Source organism: Physella acuta, unplaced genomic scaffold (genome assembly GCF_028476545.2).
Source record: "Physella acuta isolate Inbredline_101_S28 unplaced genomic scaffold, ASM2847654v3 ptg001212l, whole genome shotgun sequence".
Lineage (NCBI taxonomy): Eukaryota > Metazoa > Mollusca > Gastropoda > Physidae > Physella > Physella acuta.
This window is the reverse complement of record NW_026732729.1, coordinates 225,001-250,325: the sequence shown is the minus strand read 5'-3', so window position 1 is coordinate 250,325 and position 25,325 is coordinate 225,001. Positions and strand designations below refer to the sequence as shown.

Sequence of the window (25,325 nt, the reverse complement as noted above, 5' to 3'; positions counted from 1 at the left end):
TGCAGAGACATATAATCCTAATCTGATTCTGTTTATCTTGTACAGGGATCTTTGATGTGATACTTGCAAAGTCATATAATCCTAATCTGATTCTGTTTATCGTGTACAGGGATCTTTGATGTGATACTTGCAGAGACATATAATCCTAATCTGATTCTGTTTATCGTGTACAGGGATCTTTGACGTGATACTTGCAGAGACATATAATCTTAATCTGATTCTGTTTATCGTGTACAGGGATCTTTGATGTGATACTTGCATAGACATATAATCCTAATCTGATTCTGTTTATCGTGTACAGGGATCTTTGACGTGATACTTGCAGAGACATATAATCTTAATCTGATTCTGTTTATCGTGTACAGGGATCTTTGATGTGATACTTGCAGAGACATATAATCCTAATCTGATTCTGTTTATCATGTACAGGGATCTTTGATGTGATACCTGCAGAGACATATAATCCTAATCTGATTCTGTTTATCGTGTACAGGGATCTTTGATGTGATACCTGCAGAGACATATAATCCTAATCTGATTCTGTTTATCGTGTACAGGGATCTTTGATGTGATACCTGCAGAGACATATAATCCTAATCTGATTCTGTCTGTCGTGTCCTACATGAATCTTCGATGTGATACTTGCAGATACTCACAATCCTAATCTGATTCTGTCGTGTACAGGGATCTTTGACGACATTGTGAAGAACGAGACGGCCATGGCGTACCGCCACTTCCTGAGCATCATCCACACCCCACCCACCGACCCCAACTACAAGGCCTTCGAGGAGACGGTCGACGATTACCTGGAGAAGCCGCCCTTCAACCTTGTCAACATCTACAAGCTAGACAAGAAGCGGAACGTGAGTACACACACGGGGAGTTATCTTTTCATGAGTGCTCACACGGGGGGGGGGTATCTTTAGATGAGTGCACGGACAGGGGGTTATCTGAACGACGAAATTGTTGAGTTAACTTGAGGAAAACATCTTTGAGTGTGAGACTGATTATGTGGAACATCACGTGATAGATATTGACGTATCTAATACATGGCAGGAAATTTTCGGTACACATTAGCATTAAAAGTGTATTTTTCTTGTATTTTGAAGAAAGGAGATGACGTTAATTTAACAAACATTGACAATGTTTACTCATTCCCCTCAAATTTGCAACGATTTACACATTTTAACTTTTGTATAAAGAATCGTTAGAATTTTTTTTTTCTCTAACTGTAAAAACTGACCAATTTATTGTTGATTGGACTACATTTGTACCCTTGTATGCCGAGGTCATTGAAACAGATGAATTCTACTTCATCTGGCCCATGTGTCTCTAGCACAAACGGCAAAATGTGATGACGATAATGTTGAAACTGCTACTAATACGAAATATCAGCAAACGTTGAAACTTCGCTACAGTACAGTATATTAACCGTAGTTACAATAACCTGGACTACCGTTACTTAATTTGATTCTATTATTAGTAACATGTTTGTAATTGTTGCATTGTGGGAACTATTTGTACTTTTAAATCTTGAAGCGAGTTCTAAATACGAAAAGCTATCATAAATGGGAAATATGTTCACAAAAATCAATTTATTTCGAAAATGTATATTATCTCTGGCTAACGAGATTTTGCATTATAATAAGTGATAGAACGAGACTTACAAGCGTAAAATACTTTGTGAACTCTAAAAATCTTTGTTTACTCTTAATTACCATAGTAATACCGAAATCCAAACATATATCATTGGAGGTTTGTTAGCAGAGATAAAATAAAACTGATTTTCACAAAACACACAAATGCACTTATACTAAATTCATGATGTGATGTTGTACTTTGTTTTAATAGAAAAATATATCATTGGATAATCGTGTAAACCTGGATACCATTTGATTAAGTCGAGAGCCACTGCTTAACCATGACTATTCGAGTGTCGTTGATCTACCGTTGAATCGCGGTACGTCTAATCTATTACCGTCAAACCCAAGCGGGAGAAATCCTCAGATGATTGAAAGAATTAGGTCAACGCCTGATTTATTTTTAGATCGTGGGCAGTGACCTAGATTTGAAGTATAGATGAAGCATGCTCTGGGGGAGCTGGAGGAAATCAGAAGTTGGAGATCGTACAGTTGTAGGGGAACTAACGGGTCTTGTAATGGTATTTGACTCGTTGGACGGTGCTCCGTGGATATCGTCTTGTTCGGTGGGAGGCCGAAAATGGAAATTAATTGCCGTTCGTTTTTGGATCTCTGTAATCTTGTTTGACGCGTTGGTCTGGTGTAAGTTATCGATATCTTTACGGACTGGGCTTCACGAAATGAAGATTTACCATCTCAAGATATATTGGTACTGAATTAACTAATTTATTTAGTAATAGAAAATCTTAAAGAATATTTTGTCAGCTGAACTGTAATAAATAATTTTAAAAATTATTGATACTTATTGCTTAACATTTGATTAATATTTATTTATCATTGATCAATATTGATTTATCATTGATTAATATTTATGTATCATTGATTGCAAACCATGAAAAGCAAACCTCAAACTTAACGTGATATATTTATTTAAATCTCTCCATCTAATGTACAAAGTAATCTTAATCTATAGACCAGACACACGACTAACCCTTAAATTAATAATACTACTAATTCTAACCTTAAAAAAGGTATTGACCTACCTAAACTTCAATCCAGATATAACCCTGACTCTAAAACCTCACAACTAATTAACTACAACAGCACCTTCTTGTAGTTAGATAGCATGTGGTTTGGCACCACGACAGTAAAAATACATGTACTGTAGCTAAAGAGAACCTGATTTACCTTGCAGATTCTACCAGAGGCCGCTTACCTGTATGACGCAGTAATGATCTATGCTCAGGTGATCCACGAATTTATACAAGAGGGACGGGACACTAGGGATGGTAGGGCGATCATAGACCGTATCAGAGGACGCTCGTACAAAAGTAAGCTCACTCTCTCTTTCATGTACGTATAACTATATATGTATATATATATATATATATATATATATATATATATATATATATATATATATATATATATATATACACATGTAACTTCTCAATACATATTACCACTGACGTCATTTCCAGGCGCGTTCGGCTACGTCAGCAGGATCAACTCATGTGGTGACGCCCTCGGCAACTACTCGGTGATCGTCTGCCGAGCATTGAAGGACGGCGGTTGGCGGATGCACCCGATTGGCACCTTCCATCACGACACAGATTCCAGCGAGATACCTGTAAGTGACTTAGAGACCTTGCCCGTGTAGTTGTTACAAAATGTGTTAGCATCTGTTTCCATTAGGCTTTACATTATTTCTCTGTTAACATCAGTAGCGAACTCAATACGATTACTTTTTTTTCATCCGTGAATAAGAAACACCGATAAAGGACTATATATAATTAGGTTAAAATGTTGCTTATCAACTTTATCTATTGATACAGCGATTTCAAAGTTTAGAACTAAGTCCATGGTAAAAGAAATGATAAAGATAAGTATAATATAAAGGCCTTAATACGAATATGATATGATATGGATAGGGATTTTCAATTTTTTTGTATTAACGACATATTTGTGACTGAAACCAATCATGCAGTAATGAACCTAATATAGTATTAGGTAATCATTTATAGTATCATTATGTCATAGACTACCCCAATGGAAATTTATTCCAGAAGTTTCAGTTCCACCAAGACGAGAGCATGCAGTGGATCAACGGCCAACCCCCACCAGATGAGCCAAAGTGCGGCTTCAAGCATGAGAAGTGTATGCCGCCTAAATGTAAGTCAACGTGAGCACGTTTTGTTTGACCAATCACGTGCAATATTTTAAAATGTTTTTAGCATTCACTTTCTTCAAACAGTCTGGCTGTATTAATAATAAGTATATGGGAGTAGACACTGCAACTGAAATATAATAAAAGAAAATGTGTTTCGTACTTTAAAAGGCACAACTATTTTAATTATAGGTCTGTGTATATCTACGCCTATTTGCAAAATGTACTATGTACAACTAAGGCAAATACAACTGATGGCTTGTTTAAAAAACGTATGGGTAAATCAAAACAAAATGTCTAGACTTTTAAATTGTTGGACATATTAGACACAATGATTTGACCATTATAATGATTAACTGAACTTCTTATTATCGTTAATTTCTTAATTGGAAAAAAATCCCCTTCAACAAAATTTAATTATTACGAGTCAACTATTTATGCACCATTTAGACCGTTGACTCCGATTTCAGCCTGCTTTTCTTTTTGGATTTGCTTCCATAGCCTCTGTCCAAACAAAAACAAACTACAAGGCAGCAGTTGTTTGATTTTGGAATTGTCTCACCTGGAACAGTTGCTGTCCCTAGCTATCGAGTCTCATGTACCCGGGGTTTCGAACTCTGGACTTTTCGGTTCAGCTACCATGAGCTTTAACAGCTCAACCTCGCCTTATACTCACCTGACTAATGACTAACTCCCTGCATCTAAAAATTTCATCATCAAAATTTTGAAACCACGTTACGAATTGTACTATTTTTTCCAACAGCCTACACGTACGAGATCGCCGGGGGCTTCACTGGGGGTATCATCTTCATCAGCATCATCATCGGATACATCTTCTACAAGTAAGTTTCTGTCATTGTTTATACAACTCTCACTAGTAATGGGAGGGGGGGGGGGGGTTACCCTCATCACAGTTTCTACTATGGCCGATTTCATATTACATAAAGTAAACACGATATTGTTTGATAAAGACGGTTGGATTTGAATACGATTCGAGAAAATATTCCACCGTTTTCCTAAAAAAACTGACAATTGAAGCATGCTGCCCAGTTGTGATGATGTTTGGTTGTCTGACCAATGTTTTTGCCATCAGGATGTACAGCAAGCAACAGGGGCTATCACTCCTGTTTGTCTATACTCTATACGGTAAAGTATGTAAAGAGTCCTCTTTAGACCTAGCGATCGATTGGGCAGATGAAGTAGAGTACACATGTTACTTGACATTGGCATTTGAAGGGAAAGTGTGGTCAGGATTTTGCCCAGCCGCCTTTACTTTCCTTAACACGGGATAGGTACCCATCAGAGCTGAGTGGACTCTTAGACGTTCTACTTCGCTTCTACGGTAGAGTTAGTCAACTGTCGCCCGCCATTCGCAGATTTAACCCCAGCTATCTTCTAAATCTTACCATGCTAGGCCTTAACCTATTCACACGTTATATGTTTATGCTCAATCATCTTCTGAATAAAGTTATCGCGATAAAAAACATGTTAATATCATGAAGCTTCGTTTTATCTCTTTGATTTAAGCAAACTGACGTTGAAAAGATGTATTTATTTTTATTAAAAAAAACAAATTTAGATGCAACGCTAAAAAATAACCATAAATATGTTTCATTCATCAAAAATTACGTCATCTCATGTAAATAATGTCACTTTAACTCTGCATAACCCTGAAAGAGAGAGGGATGGATGGGGGGGGGGGGGGGGTACACAGTTAAGATAGCTGTGTTGCCATCAATGGGTCCAGATTTTAACCGAGATACATGACGTCATAGATTTAAATACATCCCATCAAGTTAATTTGATCAGTACGGCGTCTTATGATTTATTAATCATGGCATTCTAAAAAAAAAAAGTCAACATGTCGCATGATCAAGAATGATAAAAATTACCTGTACAAGATCTAGAACTAAATACATTTAATGTAGCCTTTATGCCTTTATTAACCCCATACATAAAACATAATATCAAGCGAGTTTTTTTAAAAATAACAAAAAAAAAAAAAAACAAGATGATTTAGTATTTAAATTGATTCATTAAAATGTAAAACCTTCTAAAAATACATTTAGCTTTCTGTTCATAAAAATACGTATAGATGTTTTTGATAAAGTGTATTTCCCTGGGGACAACTTTGAAAAAATACGTTTACAAAATCAATAGATATTTGATTTAATATTCAAGAGTATTTTTTGTGTAATCAGAGTTTCTTCCAGGCATCTCTTCGCCCCCCCCCCCCCCCCCCCAACCGAAAACCATCCGCCCACTCAGAAAACTTAGTCCGCCCCAACCCCCCCCCCCCCCCCCCCCACCCTCCAATCCCGCGAGAAAAAAGTTGGTATACATGATACAGACGGTTGAGTCAGCAGTTTGACCATAAATGACGAAACGCTTTTCACGACAATAGGGCTGGTAAGTAGGTCACCAATCAGTACTATGGCTCATGCAGGTTTTATTGAGCCTGAGAACTGGTTAGTGACCTAATTACCAGCCCTATTCATACCTCTCCCTCCATTTACACCCATTATCATACACATATTTTCCGTAAATGCCTTCACACCTCAGCCTACAACCCACATTAAAATTTAAGATTTTTTTTAAATATCGATTTTTTAAACTATATTATTCAGTTTATATTACAATTTACAATAAAGTGGAAGTGAACTCCTGTAAACTTTCTCGTATATTCAACTTTTTAACATAGAATACAATCGCGTGTTTTTCTTCAAATAATTCTGCCGGCGACATCGTGTGTTTGATAGTAGGGGAAATCGTACTCGTACTTGAAAATGCTTTTAAATACAATTAATTATCAATACAACTATAAATATTTTTTTTAAATATAAAAATACATTTGGCTTTAATTTTGGAGCCTCCTCTTTGCTCCCCACCCCCTGCCCCACCCCACCACAATACGCTTTGGAGGACCGGTCGAAATGTTATGTCAAAGTGTGAACGTGTTACGTGCCCCATATTTGGCTAACATAGGGGAGAAAAAAGTCACAGAACTGTTTTAAAAAATTGAAGTTTCGCCTATATTTTACATACATTTTGTGTAGTGTATATTAATGTTTGCGGAAGAGCGTGGTATAGTGAATGATTTTAAAAAAAGATAATAGTATCATAGTTACAGTATATTTTTTGTACAAACCAAACATCAAGGCAAAAAATCACATAAATTAAATTCAAAATTTAAAAAAAAAAAATATCGTCGACGTTGCCCCCCCCCCCCCCAACGACCCGGGCCTCCCCGCAGTGCGGGGTCTGGAGACACGGTAGTGCGTGGTACCTATATAAATCGCATGATTAACATTAATAACAGCATGGGACGGCGTGGTCTTGGGGTGGAGCGAGTGAATACTAAACAGAAAGTCTCGAGTTCGAATGCTGAGTCAGTGGCTTGGCATTGTACTGTCCACCTCATCCCATCACATAAAACACATGAACCTCTATTTAAACTGCCCACTGGATCGCTAGGTCTAAAGAGGAAACTATAATTTCACCATAATGGGCATATTATATATTTTTTTTATTTAAATAGCATGTAAAATTATACAAATATTTCAAACTATGTACTGATTAACAGAAGAAAACGCGAAAGTATTTAAAATAGATTTCATGTTTGAAATTTAAAGTTTTCATAATAACAATATGTCTATGACGTTATCCAACCTTAGATTTACACTTTGTTTTTACTTTCAAGAAAAGTAAAAACAATATTGTGTTATTAAACAATGTTTTTAAAGTTGCAGAATTATTGCATATAATGCTGATATTATATATATAACAAATTAAATGACACCGATTAAAGGGAAACAACCCGTAACATGAGTTACTAGGTTTTTACTTTCTCGTATATACGTAGTATAGAGAAAGTATTGTAATCGTGCAAAAAAAAAATCGAGATTTTTACAAATCTCGACGTTTTACACCTCACTGATACGGAAAAACATAATTTTGCAATCTTGTCCGTATGTCTGTGTGTGTGTGTGTCTGTCCGTGTGTGTGTCTGTCCGTGTGTAAACACGATAACTTGAGTACCGTTACAGCTAGGTTGATGAAATTTCATATACAAGTATTTTATCAAAATCGTAGATCCGTATCAACTTTTGAGCGATTTCCGATAACCGGAAAAGGTACTTTTCTTACTTTGAATTTTTTAAAAGCCTATAACTTGAGTACTATTTCAGATAGATAAATGAAATTTCACATGTAAGTAAAAGATCTAATTCTCTACCTTCTGTTAAATTTTGAGTAATTTCCGTTGACTGGAAGTAGTAATTTACGCTACTTCCGATTTCTCAAAAAACTAATGTAAATTTTAAAAGTACTAATAATATTGCGCACTATTATGCGCTTTTTTTATTTGCGTTCACTTGGTGTGCAATTAATTTGTCTACGAGATTTTATTATATTTTTAAAACTTTAAGTATTTAAAATGGATTAAAAATCATGTCTATAGCCCGAGTTTCCATCCCCTGTTATTTTATATAAGAATATTCGAGAAAGTTTAGGGGAGATCACTCCCGGTTTATTTTTTTTAAATTTATTTTTTCCTATAAAAAATATGTATCCTTAAACTCCGCTTTATGGAAACATGTTATGATAATATTAAGAAGTAAATTTTATGATTATTAATATTCAAAATATGCCTGAAGTTAGAAAAAGAAAATCGAGGGTACCCTGATCACCATATTCAAGCTATACCCATGCTCTTTCTACCCTAGCCTTACCCTAACCAATTCTGCAATATACTAACATACCGTGCACCAAGGGGTCTTCCATAAATGACGTCACACTCATAGGAGGAGGGGGGTACGTAATTTTGTGACGGTGTGTGATAACGGGGAAGGGGGGGGGGGTTTAGCTATGTTAGAAAACGAATTTTAGACGTTATTTCGCGTTTTAAAAAACTGTTTTAATAAATTGTAATAGGAATTAATTTAAATATTCTATTTTGACAGAGTTCAGACAAGATTTCAGAAAAATATCGATGTTATAAAACAAATTCAACTGCAATTTTGAGGGGTGGGGGGTTGTAGGCTGAGGTGTTACGTCATTTTAGGAGGGGGGGATCTGGCTTTTTGTGACGAGGTGTGACGGAGGGGAGGGGGGGGAGGTAAAAATCGTCAAAAAAAAGCGTGACGTCATTTATGGATGACCCCCAACCCGTCCACTCCCGTCCAACCCACACCACCCCTCTCTACCTTCACTAAACCCAACCCTTAATGGTAATCGATGACGTCACCAGTCTCATTTCTCCACGTTTCTTGTAGTGGTCTCTGAGACTCCAGCCTAGCCTAATGCCGCCCTAATCAACCTATTCAAACCCCCGTCCTGGCCAGATCAAACGGAGGCTAATAGAAAAGTACTTTAAACTAATTCTGTTTCCCCGGACTAAAAGAGGATCAAACTTTGGCTACAAATAGTACTGGAGTTGTGTCCCATATCTGTTTGCAAACAGTAGAAACTAGACACCATGTAAATGCATGTGTTAACAATGTTAAAATATTTCAGGCAGATCTGAAATTTAGTACACTGCAAATAAACAGAGAACACAGTAATGAAATGTACAAGTGTTTAGTAACTAAAAGTTAACTTTTTAGAAACTTATATCAAGGAAATTTTTAACGTAAATACTTAAAAGGCAAGAAAATAATTAGTTTTAGTTGTGTTGGTGTCGGTTTATTAAAATTTGTTGATATGAGGTCTTATGTCAAGTTGTCGTTCGGGGATGTGGTGAAGGGGGATGACGTCATAAGTCAACTTGTGGTACGGGGAGGGAGGTGGGTTGATGTGTCCGTGGAAATCGGGTATAATGTAGCTATTAGTCCAGTAATGAGAAAGCAAATAGTAAATCAATACATCCTTTAGTAGGCCGGTGGGTGAGACTATATGGATTGAGGGGGGAGGGGGTTGTAATGGGGAAATAAAAAGTAAAATGAACTCATTTTTAATGGATTTAGATATCAAATAGTAACCATGCACATCCATGTCATTTAACTTAACCGAATGAATTAAGCACCGTTAAAGTGAACGATTTTCATTGCAAACATGGCTAGTCTGTAGTTCATTCACAATAAAAGAGAGTCAAGCACAAATTCACACACACACACACAAACATACATACACACACAAACACAGACACAAACACAAATATACCCGAACACACGCTTTAACACACACGTGTTTATCAGTCATATCAATGCATGTATGTGTATGTAATATAGCACGCTAACTGCATATGTGTTTTGAAATGTGAATAACTTTCCACCATACATCAACAGCAACTGGAGGTACGAGCAAGAACTAGCTGGCCTCTTGTGGAAGATAGAACTCTACAAGGACATCGTGCTGACTACTAACCCCTACTATAACACCAACTCTGGCACCAACAATAAGGTGGGTCTTTGATTTGTGTTGATACATATATTCCAAAATGGCATGTTGTCAGTGTTGTCAAGTAATAAATACAGTGTCAACAGATAGGCCGATCTGTCAGTTGTCATTGTTTGTAAAGATTTTACTTGGTTGCCACTTCCTTGAATACAGAAACGTTATAGCAGTTTAAGCATTAATATGTATGTAGTCTTTTCTGGGAGTTGCCACTAAACTCAGCTAAACATATACATGTGTATCATTTTGACACTGTATGTGTATGTGAATATATGTCTGTATATTATGTGTGGAGTTTCACGCAATATATATATATATATATATATATATATATATATATATATATATATATATATATATATTTGTGTGTGTGTGTGTGTGTGTGTGTGTGCGTGTGCGTGTGTGAAGATAAGCTTCATACACTTCAATTACCATTTATCACTAAAGTGCTACTGCTGTTATTACGCATGTTTGTTTATGTTAGGTGTCTGTTGGTATATGTTAGTGTGTTTCTGTGAAGTGTGTCTGAGTGTGTAAAAATATATAGACTACTTGTTAAGTTCCATTTTCGAACCTGACGTTCCATGGGGCGAGGGAGGTAGAGTTCACCTGCTCCTGTGACCTTGGCATTTAAAGGGGTAGTGGGGTCAGCACTATGCCCAGCCGCCTTTACTTGCCTAACGTGAGTTAGGTACCCATCAGAGCTGTTTGGACTCTACTGACTTGAATCGGGATTTGAACTCGGGCTAGCAGTCCAGCAATCTACCTCCAAGCCACGTCTTTCCCATATGCTTGTGATAATAACACTGTATTTTCTCTGACCCCTCTCTACCCCTCTACCCCTCTCTGCCCCTCTCTGCCCCTCTCTGCCCCTCTCTGCCCCTATCTGCCCCTATCTGCCCCCTGTACCCAGACCTCCCTAAACAAGTCGGCGAGCCAGTCGTCCCTGATATCTGTGTCAGATATTGACATGCGACAGCTGTTTACTCACGTCGGCATTTACAAGGGCACGGTCGTGGCCGTCAGGAAGGTCAACAAACAGCATGTCGAGCTCACGAGGAGTGTCAAGAAGGAGCTTAAGACGGTAGTGGGGGATGTGTGTGGGGGAGTTATGGGTGGTGTGTGTGGGATAGTGGGGGTGATGTGGGGGTAGTTGGGGGAAAGTGTGTCGGGGAGGTATGGGTGGTGTGTGTGGGATAGTGTGGTTAATGTGTGTGGGGTAATAGGTGTGGGATAATGAGGGATGTGTGTGGGGAATTTATGGGTTGTTTGGGTGGGATAGTTGGGATGATGTGTGGGGTAGTGGGGGATGTGTGTGGGGCAGTTATGGGTTGTGTGTGGGGGATAGTGGGGGTGATGTATGAGGTAGTGGGTTTTGATCTGTATGGGATAATTTGTGTGGTGATGTGTGGGGAATAAGGGTTTGATGTGTGTGTGGTAGTGTTCTATGGGGGGGTTGGGGATTTTTGTGGGTAGTGGGGAATGATGTATCTGGAAATAGGTGGTTAAGAGTGTGGGGTTGTTATCGTTTGTGTTATGGGTGGGCTAGTTAAGTGTGGGGTCGTATGTGGGAGTAGTAATGTGTGATGAGGTGTGAGATATGCCTTAACTTAGGACTTGCCTTAGGCTTGTGACACCTGCATGTTACAGGTGAGGGAACTACGTCACGACAACATCAACCCGTTTATTGGCGCGTGCGTGGAATCACCCCACATCTACGTTGTCACCGGCTACTGCAGTAAAGGCAGTTTACAGGTAAGTTACAGCTTACAGGTAACTTACAGCCTACATGTAACTTATAGCTTACAGGAAACTTAACGCTTACATGTAATTATAAATGTAAAGGTGTCTCGAAACTTACAGGTATCGTAAAATTTCCAATTAACTTATCACGTCCAAGTATCTTAAACTAATAATTACTTAAAGGTTACGTGTAAATCATTGTTTACAGATTACTTATAGCTCACATAAAAATAGCTTACTTACTAAATTTCTTAATGCAAATGTAAATAAAAGTGCCCATGTAACGTATATATAACAGGTTATATGTAACATAAAGTTAACATGTAATCCATAGCTTATATATTACTAGGTATTTAACTAGAGATTAAACGAAGTTGTGTTCACCACAGTGATGACGACAAAAATGACCTTACAATATTTAATAGCAGCAAGGGGTCGGCGTGGTCGAGTCGGTAAAGCTCATGGTTGCTAAACCAAAAAGTCTCGAGTTCGAACCCTCGGGCAGATGAGGCTCGTTAGCTGGGGACAGCCACTCTTCTAGGAGAGACAACTCCAAAATAAAACAACTGCTGCCTTGTAGTTTGTTCTTGGTTGGACAAAGGCTATGGAAGCAAATCCAAAAAGAAAAGCAGGCTGAAATCGGAGTCAATGGCCTCAATGGCGCATAACCAGTTGACACGTAATCCTTAATTGTGATGGAAGCATGGTCGAGTCGGCAAAGCTCATGGTTGATAAATTCGAAAAAAAGTCTCGAGTTCAAACCCTCTGGCAGATAAGGCTCGATCCCTCCCAACACAAAAAATTAAGAACGAAGAAGAAGAAGAAGAAGAATAGCAGCAAATACAAAAATAAAAAAATCATGAACAACCACGTATAGACTAACATGTTCATACAATACTTCCTTTATTAAAATGATACATTAACACACATAATAAAATTGACCTTAAACTGGATTCCAGACTGATGATGTGCTACATGTGAAAGTGATAGCGATGGATAATCATTAAGAACAATTCATTTTAAAGATAATTTGAAGAAAATAAATTAAAAAAAAACAAATATGTGTACAAAGATACATGATATGCGAAATCAATTACGCTAATGGAAATCCATTCATAGACTACATACTGCATTAAAGCCCATTCAATGTAACTTTATCTTTTTCCCACAGGATATCCTAGAGAATGAGGATATACTTCTCGATTCCATGTTCATAGCGTCATTAGTCTCCGATATAATAAAGGTAGGTAACTGTAAATATTTTATCTCAAAGGTAGGTAACTGTAGATATTTTATCACAGAGGTAAGTAACTCTAGACAGTGGCGTAGCGAGGTCGGGTGTTACCCGGTGCGGCACTTAATGGTGTCACCCCCCAGAGGCGTAGCGACAAACTTTCAATTTTCTATTTGCACCACACCCGCCCTCAAACTTTCGAATTGCACCACCCCCCCACCCCCACCCTCCACTCAAACTTTCGATTTGCAACTCTTAAAACACTATTTAATACTTAACGATTTAATCACTTAATTAAGTGGAATTATTATTTTTCTCTATATATTTTGCAATTTTTTGCCTTGGTGTCACCCCCCTAAATGGTGTCACCCGGTGCGGTCCGGACCGCCCCCCCCCCCGCTACGCCTCTGACTCTAGACACTTGTTTGTGTTACCAGTGTTTGTTCCAGACTTTTTTCTCCGGGGGGGGGGGGGGGTGACACTGTTAAAAGTATATATTTTCTATATAAATTATACAAATTTCATTTCGTTCAGGGGGCGGGGGGGGGGGGGCGGTAGAATTTTTTTCGAAGAGATGCCTGGAAGAAACTCTGTGTGTTACTATATAATAGGCGACTAACTTTGACACCTTGATCTTGAGCTGTCTGTATTGCAATTATTATTTCGTTTCAAAATCCATGAAAATTTCAAAGTTGTTCTTTTTTAAAAATTCACAGCTAATGTTGTCTTAAACACACTACTGTTCTTATCATAAACTGCTAACTAATTATTCTTTAACCAGCATTCTACACTCATGGCTTATTATTAATTTTTTGATTCAAATGTACTGTAAATATCTTGGCCACGACCTCCACCCTGCCCCTCCCCAATAAAACCCTACCAAAAATACATAACGCCAGATAAATAAAAATAAAAGCCAAAATCTAATTTTCGAATGCACCTTTGAAAATAAAAACTTTAACTCGGGCTCCCGTTTTTTTTTTTTTTTTTTTTTTTTTTTTTTTTTTTTTTTTTTTGGCTCACACAGAACGGTCGTTGACAAACGCACGCGCGCTTGTTAACTGTCTGTCTATACCTGACAAATGTCCTTAGCCCGTGAATAGATCGGGGCAAAAAATAGACACAGTAAATAGATTCAGCTGACGGTGAAGTGCAGGGAAATCCTGGATTGGATGAGATGCCAGAAATATTATCCACACGAGAACGTTGATCAATGGCTATGTGATACGGCCGCCGTGTTTTATATGACATGTATTAGTAGCACTAGAAACTGATTCTCTTCATAAAGTCAAACTCTGATCTGACAGATTAGCCAGTTTTAAAATGTCTAGTTTAAGTTAAGATGTATTTAGAGAACGTGAAAGGCAAGGGCAGTTTCTGGTGAATACGTTTTAATAAGTTAGTACAGCTGCGTAAATACAATAGATTATAGAATACGAAATTTTTAAATATACAGATGAATAGGGCAAATAAAAACACAACAAATGTATAAAGAACACATCTTAAGTCAACACTATCTCTTCATATGCCGAGGTCACAGAAACAAGTGAACTCTACTTCACTTGCCCTATGGACCGTTTGAAAAGGGAACTATATTTTTTACAACAATAAATATACATCAACAATATACGCCATTGAATGTTATAAACCTGTATGAAGATTGGCGTATCATCTCTCATGTAGTATAGTAATTGTATCTTCTTACTTCTTTATAGTAATATTTCAGGATATTTCAAATATTAGTGGTTCATAAACTCTAAAGTATAGTAATTGTATCTTCTTACTTCTTTATAGTAATATTTCAGGATATTTCAAATATTAGTGGTTCATAAACTCTAAATTGTAGTAAATGTATTTTCTTACTTCTTTATAGTAATATTTCAGGATATTTCAAATGTTAGTGGTTCATAAACTCTAAAGTGTAGTAAATGTATCTTCTTACTTCTTTATAGTAATATTTCAGGATATTTCAAATATTAGTGGTTCATAAACTCTAAAGTGTAGTAATTGTATCTTCTTACTTCTTTATAGTAATATTTCAGGATATTTCAAATATATTAGTGGTTCATAAACTCTAAAGTGTAGTAATTGCATCTTCTTATTTCTTTATGTAATCTTTCATTATATTTAAAATACTAGTGGTTCATAAACTCTAAAGTGTAGTGATTGTATCTTCTTACTTCTTTATAGCAATATTTCAGGATATTTCAAATACTAGTGGTTCATAAACTATATTTTAACGACCATATAAACATCTGAATTATGTAGCTTAAAATTGTATGTAATATAAAAATAACAGGCCAGTCCGGGATTTGAACCCGGGACCTCTCGCACCCAAACCCTAGACCAATGAGCCGTTGTTACTTGAACTTGGGATATTTCAAATTAGCTTCTTAACTCATGGCATAAGACATCTGTCACTCCATAACCCGAATCCAAACCACATTTCCCGCGTGAGTGCCATTGCAGATTCGTCAGTATTACATTCGGAAATCTGTAGTCCATCGGTTATTACCATCATAATTTAACAACCAGCGCTAGTGAACCCTTCCCCCCCCCCCCCCATCCTGGATTATAAGTTGCTGTACATGTATGTTCTTGTGCGACGGCGTTGTCTCTGAGCCCACCCAGCTGCAATGGGTACCCGGTTACCGTTTGAGCGGGCGAGACTGACCCTTCACATGCCGAGTTCACAACAATTTTTTAAAACATTTTCTGCATTAAATTTTCAATTTCTTTCATTCACCCCAGTCACTAAATTCTATACCCATCCCTTGTTTTGTTCGGTGCTCTTTGATTTATTTCACCTGTATATTTAACTACATACCAGAGATAGAACTAGCATCCAAATGTAACAGATAAAACCTGTTAAATTACTTAATCAGTATAATTCATTCAACTTAACTCCAGTTGTGACATTTTAATCCGATGTTCAATACTTATACGTGAGTATATACAATGTTACTGATACCTCCATTGACCTATTCTAATCCCTACCCTTTTCACCTCAAAGTTTTGCTCTTTCACCACACAAGTAGACAATTTACTCAGAAGTTAAATAGGCCTATATATATATATATATATATATATATATATATATATATATATATATATATATATATATATATATATATATATATATATATATATAATATAAATATTGAAAAACAGCCATAAACGTAATGATATATCTGACAATTGTTTTGAATATTAAAGTTAGTTCGAGATCTATTTCTGTTTTTTATAAAGCTAAGGGAAGTAACTTATAACAATTGTTCTATGCGCTTCTAAAACACAGAGAAATTTAATTGTGAAACAATAAAATGGTATCTATAATTTGTCACATTTGTTAAAATTTGCTTTTGCAGTTTAAATATAAATAATAGTCATTTTTATTTTATTTTATAGAAAGTCGAGTTATCATTAGGTTATAGTGTAAATATGAAACGTTTTGATATTTTACAAAGTCAAACCTTAATACTTTGAAAATTTTAATTAACCGCAGTTCCAAAACGTATTACATGCCCAACAATTTTCTTTAAAAAAAAATTTAAAAAAAATAAAACAAAAAAAAAAACAAAAAAAAAACAACATCGCAACATAAAAAAAACAAAAAAAAAGTAGATTAAAATACATTAAAACTATACCTTAATACAGGGGCTCCCAACCTTTTTTTCTTTTTACTCTAGAGCACATTCTAAAATATCGGTAGGGTGGCAGGCACCACCTATTTTAAATCGACAAACTCTTTCCATAACTTGTCATTTTCCCATAATTTATTTTCTTATAGTCATTATGTATTAATAAATAATAAACACAAATGTTTTAAAATAATAAAATTATTTGGCATTTTTTTCAAATTGCATACACACAGAGAAATGTATTTACAAATCGTAAAGAAAGTAAACAAAGCACATAAATAAAAAGAAAACATTTCATTAAAAAATATAATAAAGTCAATGTGATATTTGGCATTGCATTTCATTGACCAGAGCTTCATAATTAGGAAAATATGACGATAATCCTGTTAGCAGACAATCATAAAGATGCTCATCGGTGAGTCGAGATCCATATCTTGATTTTATTAAGTTCATGTTTGAAAACAAACATTACCGAAAAATGATTCAAATGGCACTAGCCGTTCCAGGCTAGCGTAAATAGTGCAGTCTGGCTCGCCGCTAGACAAGTTGGGACAAGTATTGAACATATTTAATAAACCTAGGCAGTCAAAAAAAAAATTAAAACTGTAACAAATGAATAAAAATAAATCATATTTTAAAATAATGTTGATGAAAAAAATTCTGTCTCTGTGGAATAGTGAGAGGCGGGCACATACGAATCGTTCAGCAACCTGCGGCTCGCGAGCCGCATGGGGCTCTTTTGGTGTTAATGTGCGACTATCCAGTTCCTTAATAATTATAGATCTATTCAGTGGCGGAACTAGAAAAAATGGGCCACCCCGCAAAAAATTTGTTTGCCCCCCCCCCATATATGTGTATATATATATATATATATATATATATATATATATATATATATATATATATATATATATATATATATATATATATATATATATATATATATATATATATATTTATATAAACACACAATAAGAACATAGGATAGGCCTACTCATTTCTGGCCTGATCGGGTTTTGAACAAAAACTTCAATTAAATCTAATCACAACAACATGTCATATGTATGAGTGCATTGGCCTGTTTTGAAAATCTCTGTTTTCATTATGTTTGCCTTAATACGTCTAATCACTAAGTCTGTCAAAAGTATATAAATCATGAAGCTTTGTATGAGTAATGGTGTCTCGTGTTATGTTTATTTTTATGTTTTTTTTTGTATTTATATTATTAGTTTTGACTACATTTCATCATTATACTATACCATTCTTTAGTACTTATTTTTTTTTAAATAATAATTAAGATAAGTAATTGCTGTTTAATTTTATTATTACAAATCTATTAAAAGGAGCTTATGAGCACCCCTTTTGGCTATTTGAAAAAGGGAAATAATTTATGGAAGTGGTTTGAACGTTTGCCTATCTTTCACACTACAGCTCATGTGTATATTTTTTTAAATTTTTTTTACGCAACAGCATGTCTTAGCTACTATATAATATCACTACTGTATTATATCTGTTATCTGTTTGTTATTAACAAAACCACTATCAAGGTGCCAGTAACGAAACAAATATAAATATATATATATGTAACGAGTCCCCGAGTCTATCCTGCCGACAACGCCAAATGTAACGAGTCTCTGGCTTCCCTGCCGACAACGCCAAATGTGACCTTCCCGAGTCTAACCACTCATTCCACACAACATTGACCACAGCATAGATACTCGAAGATGCAGGTTCATTATTGATCCTTTTATTACATGAATCAAAGAATGCTTCACAATAATATAATGAATCAAGAGAGATGTTTCACAATAATAGTCTGAATCAACGGACCCCCAACAGTCCTCACTAGGCTTCATCTAACTGAATACACATGTCTAACGTCCTTCTTAACACAATACAACCAACTTGATACTGCCACACCGACTCACTGATCGAAAGCGAGCGAGAGAGAGAGAGAGAGACTGAGAGAGAGACTGCCTGACTGCGAGCTCAGCCGTCGCCTTCCTTATTTATCCCCTTCATATCCGTAATCATATTCGGTCCTATCATAGTTATGTTCCATCCGAATATCTCGCCTTCCGATTACTACGCAGTTGTCTCGTACCAGTCTTTTATTAAACTTGTTATCAGTCCGATCAATAGAACACCTGCACTGTGACGTCAGCCAATTCATGTCAAAGTTGACAGCGGCTTGTCGTATCGCTTTCCAACTACGCCTTGGCTTCGTGATCGTTATCAGCCCAACATCTGCGCTATTGCATCAGACTGTAATACGTTGTTAACCATAGTATGGTAACTACACCTAGTTACATCCACCGCCGCCTTTTTTTGTGTGTTTTCAACCACAAACAACGCTTGGTAGGTGCACTTCCTAAATGTCCATCGCACCATCGTAAAAAAAATTTATTGTTCCACTCACTGTCAATGTCGTCACATTCGTAAAAGATTGACAGTTATCCCCATTTCACATATCCAATGTGTCTACATCATCTTCCTCAGACACAAAACAGTTCTAGAATTCACATCCACCTTTTTTCGTCTGGTGCCTTCACCAGTTCACTTTTATGACTTTTTGAACAGTCTGTTCTCATACCAGCGCGACCATGAAAGAATTGATGGTTGCTGACAAAAAATTTCGTATTCTTTCTGTTTCTCAAACTTCTCCGCGGACCACTTATGTGATGGTCTACTGTCTCTCTGCTTTTGGAGGGACCGGGATCCTCCTTGTTGCCGGTATCCTCCCCTTGTGTATCGCTGTTGCGCTGTTGATGGTGACATGGTTCCGGGATGGGTATGTGAATTTCCGTTATAGTTTCCGGTTCCCTAATTGTCTTGGGTTTCCTTGTGTGTAACTGCTCTTCTTGACTATGACAATATTTCTTTAATTGAGCAATATTCGCCCACCGATCCGGTTTGGCGTGATCGATGGGTCTTATCTTAAAGGGGCCACCTGCTACTTTAGGCATCTCCACGACTTGCCATATCTCCTGTCCCCAGAGGTCGTGGATTTTGTTTCTGCCTAACGGGTGGCTACGCAGTAATACCCTGTCGTTCAGTTTGAGTGGCGGGTCCTTTGTCTGTACCGGCGGTTCCCTTCGCCGTGCTTCATGTTCTAGTCTTTCCTGTACTACCCTGTACATTTCTCTAATTCGTCTCATATGTTCATTCACATATTCCAGTGCAGTGTATGAGCCAGTCATACTCTCCTTTTTTCCTAGGAACAAGTCAAGGGGCAATCGAGCCTCCCGTCCGAACAGCAACATGTATGGCGAAAAGCCGGTTGTGGCATGGGGTGTGCAGTTGTATAGATATACCAACTCTGGGAGAAAATCAGGCCAACGTTTTTTCTGTTCAGGTTCTAGAGTACGCAGCAAATCATGCATGCTGCGGTTGAACCGCTCGCACTGTCCGTTTCCTTTCGGATTAAATGTGGTTGTTCTAGATTTGTTGATCCCGTAGTGGCTGCACAGTTGGTTAATTACTTCTGACTCAAAGGCCCTTCCTTGGTCAGAGTGTAATTGTCTTGGTATGCCATATTTGATGAACCAATGTTCTATTAAGACCTTTGCCACTGTTTTGGCAGTCTGATCTCGTGTGGGCACCGCCACAGTCCATTTGGTGAAAACATCAGTCATTACCAACACATGTTCCGTCCCATCCGATGATTGCTCCAACGACGTAAAGTCCATAGCCACAATCTCTAGTGGTTTTGTCGCTAATAGGTGTCCCGATGGCTGTCTCATTTTGACAACTGGCATTTTCGCATGCTGACACCTCACACAAGCCTCACAATGGCGTTTGACCTCCATTTCCATATTGGGCCAGTAACACCTCCGTCGTAATATTTTGTGCGTCCTGTCCTGCCCCTGGTGTCCTGCCCTGTCATGTGCCAACCTTAGCACTTCTTCTCGTAATTGTCCAGGCACCACCACCTGGTGTATTGTCCCATCAATTTGGTCATGAATTCTCCGCATGAGAACACCATCCTTTATACTGAGACGGTCCCACTGACTCAGTATTTTCTTTGTTTCTCGACCAAATTGTTCTCTTTCCCTTCTTCCTGGGAATTTTTGTTCCTGGACGTGTTTCAACAGCGGCTGTAAGCCACTATCCGTTCTCTGGGCATCTCTTATCTCTTTGTGATTAAGGTAATTAAAATCACTAATGTCCATATGTCCGGGCTCTGTGGAAATGTGCTCCACCCCGGTCTGTCCGTTTTGCATCACTAGCCTTTCTTTGTCTATCATTTCTTCTAGTTTGCCAACACTGTTCTGTTGTCTAATATTTTTATTTACTTCTTCCGATAACAGACACTTTAAAGATGAACATTTCTCCTGTGCTTTTGATTTGCATGAACTTTTCCTATCCAGTTTCCTGGTTAGACTTTGAATTCCTTTATTAAGTCTACCAATTTTCTTCTTATCATCATTTTTCTCTACCAACAAATTGTTCACTTGCACCCCGTGAGGGATATCTGTTGACGCTCTGACCTCACATATTCCTGTCAGCGTTTCTTCCTCATCGCCCGGTCTCTCGTAAGGATTCCTTGATAACGCGTCAGCATTACCATTGGACTGCCCTGGGCGATATTTTCTCTCCAGGTCAGAGAGTGCCAATTCTGCTGCCCATCGCTGTTCGATGGATCCCAGCCTTGCTGTGATTTGAAGTTCTTTTTCAATATCTGATAATTTCTCTTCAAGTCTTGTTTGAGACTCTTTCATTGTTTGTCCCATTTTGTTTCTTAAGCCATAACCTCGCCTCTCTGTAGCCTTGCCTTGCCTTACAGAGGGCGATCGTTTCACCGGACAGTATTGTGCCACATGTCCGGGTTGTGAGCGGGACAGGCAAATTGGTCGACCATCGGCCGTCCACCGGAGCGATGGACCGGCGGGTCGCGGCCGTCCAACCTGTCTCTGTTTTGGCCCGTTCTTTTCCTGATTCTCAGCTGTTGACCTGCTTTCCAACCTCTCCAATCGTTGGTCAACCTTATCCAGGTGAGCCAACAGTTGAGCCATCATGGTTTCCACCGTGCTGGTCCCCGTGGGTGGGGATTGTTGCTGTTCCGGCACAGAGATTTGGTCTACCGAACAGTTCGATTGGTCCTCATCCTCGGACCTGCGGATCGCTGAGTTCCTGACCTGAAGGAAGGTCAACTGTGGGTCTTTGTAGACCTCTTCCTTCAAATATCTTCTTGCCATAGGGGTCGCCAGCCCCTCGATGAAATGGTCCCTCAGCAGGCGCGCATCTATGTCGGGTATTTTGCCTTTTACAGCTTCAAAGGCCCCGTTCATTCGGTGTGAATACTCCATCACACTCTCCGCCAGTCTCTGCTTTATACCTACAAACACCGCTAGCAGTTGCGATCCCGACCGTCTCTCCCCAAAGGTCTCCCTAATTAGATCCAGCACCTTATCTGGATCTGATTGGATGGTTTTATCGTGGCATTTGACCTCTGCCCTAACCGTCTCTCCTATACTGCCCATCAGCAGTCTTAATCTTTCCTCTGGTGACATGCATCTCGAGGCCCAGGCAGCCCTGACCTCTTCACTGAACCTGTTGGTTAAAGTTGGATTACCGTCCCCGTAAAATTTGTTGATGTGGGACTCACTGGGCAGGACCACAATATGGATCGGCTTTTTGTCCAAATTTTGTCCTGGTCCCTCTGGAGGCAAAGGGTCATCTTCACCGTTGCCTATCTCTGGGCTTTCTTCATCTGGCTCAGATTGTTGGGCCAGCAGGAGTCTCTGTCCCTTTCCGATATCTAAAATACCACTCCCGCGTCTGCCCCTCACACCAAGGAAAAATGTTGCAGCTATGCAGCAGATAGTGTTGCCCAAAAGGGAGATCATGACACATTTCCAGTGTCTAAGGGTTACATCTATCTCTTGGTTGTCATCTTTGCCTAGTATTTGTCCAACAACCCAGTTGGAGATACCAATGCCAATTATCTGGATGCTGGTGGTCAGCCCCATAGCTGTCCCCAGGGTAGTTGGTGCTACAACTAGGGGTATACTGAGCCACATGCTTGCAGCAGCAAAAGAGCATGTGACACCAAGCCAGAATGATAATGAAAGGTGTCTCATCTCTGTTCTTTTCAATTTCCTCAATTCTAATTTAAATCTTCCCTTTTATTTATTTCCTTCAAAATAAAAAAGACATTTCTTACCGTGTGTGTATGAAAAAATTTTCCTCGTTCCTCAATTTTCACTGTTCCTGAATGTCCGAATTCACACACACACTAAACACAGTTATGAACTAGGTTGACTATGGGTGCCTAAAGCGGCAAGTCTCGTTGAATTCATCCTGGTCGCAGCGCCAAATGTAACGAGTCCCCGAGTCTATCCTGCCGACAACGCCAAATGTAACGAGTCTCTGGCTACCCTGCCGACAACGCCAAATGTGACCTTCCCGAGTCTAACCACTCATTCCACACAACATTGACCACAGCATAGATACTCGAAGATGCAGGTTCATTATTGATCCTTTTATTACATGAATCAAAGAATGCTTCACAATAATATAATGAATCAAGAGAGATGTTTCACAATAATAGTCTGAATCAACGGACCCCCAACAGTCCTCACTAGGCTTCATCTAACTGAATACACATGTCTAACGTCCTTCTTAACACAATACAACCAACTTGATACTGCCACACCGACTCACTGATCGAAAGCGAGCGAGAGAGAGAGAGAGACTGAGAGAGAGACTGCCTGACTGCGAGCTCAGCCGTCGCCTTCCTTATTTATCCCCTTCATATCCGTAATCATATTCGGTCCTATCATAGTTATGTTCCATCCGAATATCTCGCCTTCCGATTACTACGCAGTTGTCTCGTACCAGTCTTTTATTAAACTTGTTATCAGTCCGATCAATAGAACACCTGCACTGTGACGTCAGCCAATTCATGTCAAAGTTGACAGCGGCTTGTCGTATCGCTTTCCAACTACGCCTTGGCTTCGTGATCGTTATCAGCCCAACATCTGCGCTATTGCATCAGACTGTAATACGTTGTTAACCATAGTATGGTAACTACACCTAGTTACATATATATATATATATATATATATATATATATATATATATATATATATATATATATATATATATATATATATATATATATATATACTAGGCATACTGCCTAGCTTCGCTTAGGTTTTTAAAAGGCATTTGAGAATTTGAATACTTAATTATTTAGCGATGGATTGGGTGTGGAGTGCTTTAATAAGTTTAATAAGTTTAATTTAAACAGTAATGCTAACTTTAGAAAAAATGTTTTTGTTAGTCATTTACATGCAGATTCGTAGCGAATTTTTGGAAAGTACGCAATCCTAATTTATAAAAGCCCAATGTGCGCACATCTCTCTCTCTCTCTCTCTCTTTCTCTGTCCGCAAAAAATTTTCGCCGGACATCACGTCAGAATCGGCAGCGATATATCGAGAATTTTTTACGGACTTTTGTTGAAAATAATATGTTAGATGTTTTAAATGTATAACCACAATTTTATTTAAAGAAGAAAAATAAAAATTTAAGGCGTATTCGAATGTAGAGAAACAGTATTATTTATGCAACCGGAAAAGCATTAATATATGTGAAAAAGAACGCATAAAACTGTGACGTCACTATTGCTTATACATTAACTATTGACGTCATCTGCCTAAATAGCGAAGATGTTAGTGTACATTAAACCACGCAGGTGGTGCGGGTTCGAGACACACCAAGTCAACTTGGTTAATGTATTTATTTTTATTATGCTCGGGCTAAACTTAAAAAAAAAATTCTTTTAGGAATCTAGATCTAGATCTAGATTGTCGGGTGTCCGATAGGGCACTTCCCGGCGCCGCAGGCGCTTCAAATTTGGCAGGATCTTGCCTTGGGGCGACAGAACACGGGGGCCGGTTGGCCGAAAAGTCTACGATGAGGGGGTCAAAACTGACCTCGACTGACCGGTACCTTATATGAGCTATAAATCGAAAAAAAATGTCCACGGATTAAACCTCTTCATAACTCTTGAGGTCGTAGACCGACCCTCGGGCGAATTAATTAAGCATGCAAATTCTCAATGTTTTCGAAAGCCTAAGCGAAGCTGGGCAGCATGCCTAGTGTATAACTAAAATGGAATTAGAACTACACAGGTTTCATGAACAGTATATCTCATAGTTTATATTACATTGCCTTTTGAAATTAATTAATTAATTTAATTAACATACTTAACTAAATTAACAACTTAATTTTGTACTAAAACAAATGCTATACTTCGTCATTTTCTGTTTCTGTTTAAAATAGTATACAATTATTTGAAAAATAATAATTTTAAAAACGTTACCTCCCTTGAAAACTGAACGTATGACGTATGTCATTGTTTACTTATATTGTTTGCTTATATAAGAAATTACGTTATATGAACTTATTTAACGACTATAATGGCTGTTTCCGACGGGAATAAAGTTTTTTTGTTACCCTCCATGGTCGGTCTACGACGTCACATAATATTAAGGGGATC

General features: G+C 38.0%; 1 protein-coding gene across 1 annotated transcript in view; it reads left to right on the top strand.

The window, feature by feature from the left end:
* LOC131957137 (speract receptor) overlaps positions 1-25,325 on the top strand; it is a 137,019-nt gene that overhangs the window by 87,085 nt on the left and 24,609 nt on the right. The window contains exons 5-13 of the mRNA XM_059321853.1: positions 685-863; positions 2,836-2,971; positions 3,122-3,270; positions 3,707-3,812; positions 4,571-4,649; positions 10,092-10,206; positions 11,114-11,284; positions 11,851-11,955; positions 13,115-13,186. Coding sequence (XP_059177836.1) covers positions 685-863; positions 2,836-2,971; positions 3,122-3,270; positions 3,707-3,812; positions 4,571-4,649; positions 10,092-10,206; positions 11,114-11,284; positions 11,851-11,955; positions 13,115-13,186 — 1,112 coding nt within the window. The remainder of the gene's footprint in view (positions 1-684; positions 864-2,835; positions 2,972-3,121; positions 3,271-3,706; positions 3,813-4,570; positions 4,650-10,091; positions 10,207-11,113; positions 11,285-11,850; positions 11,956-13,114; positions 13,187-25,325) is intronic.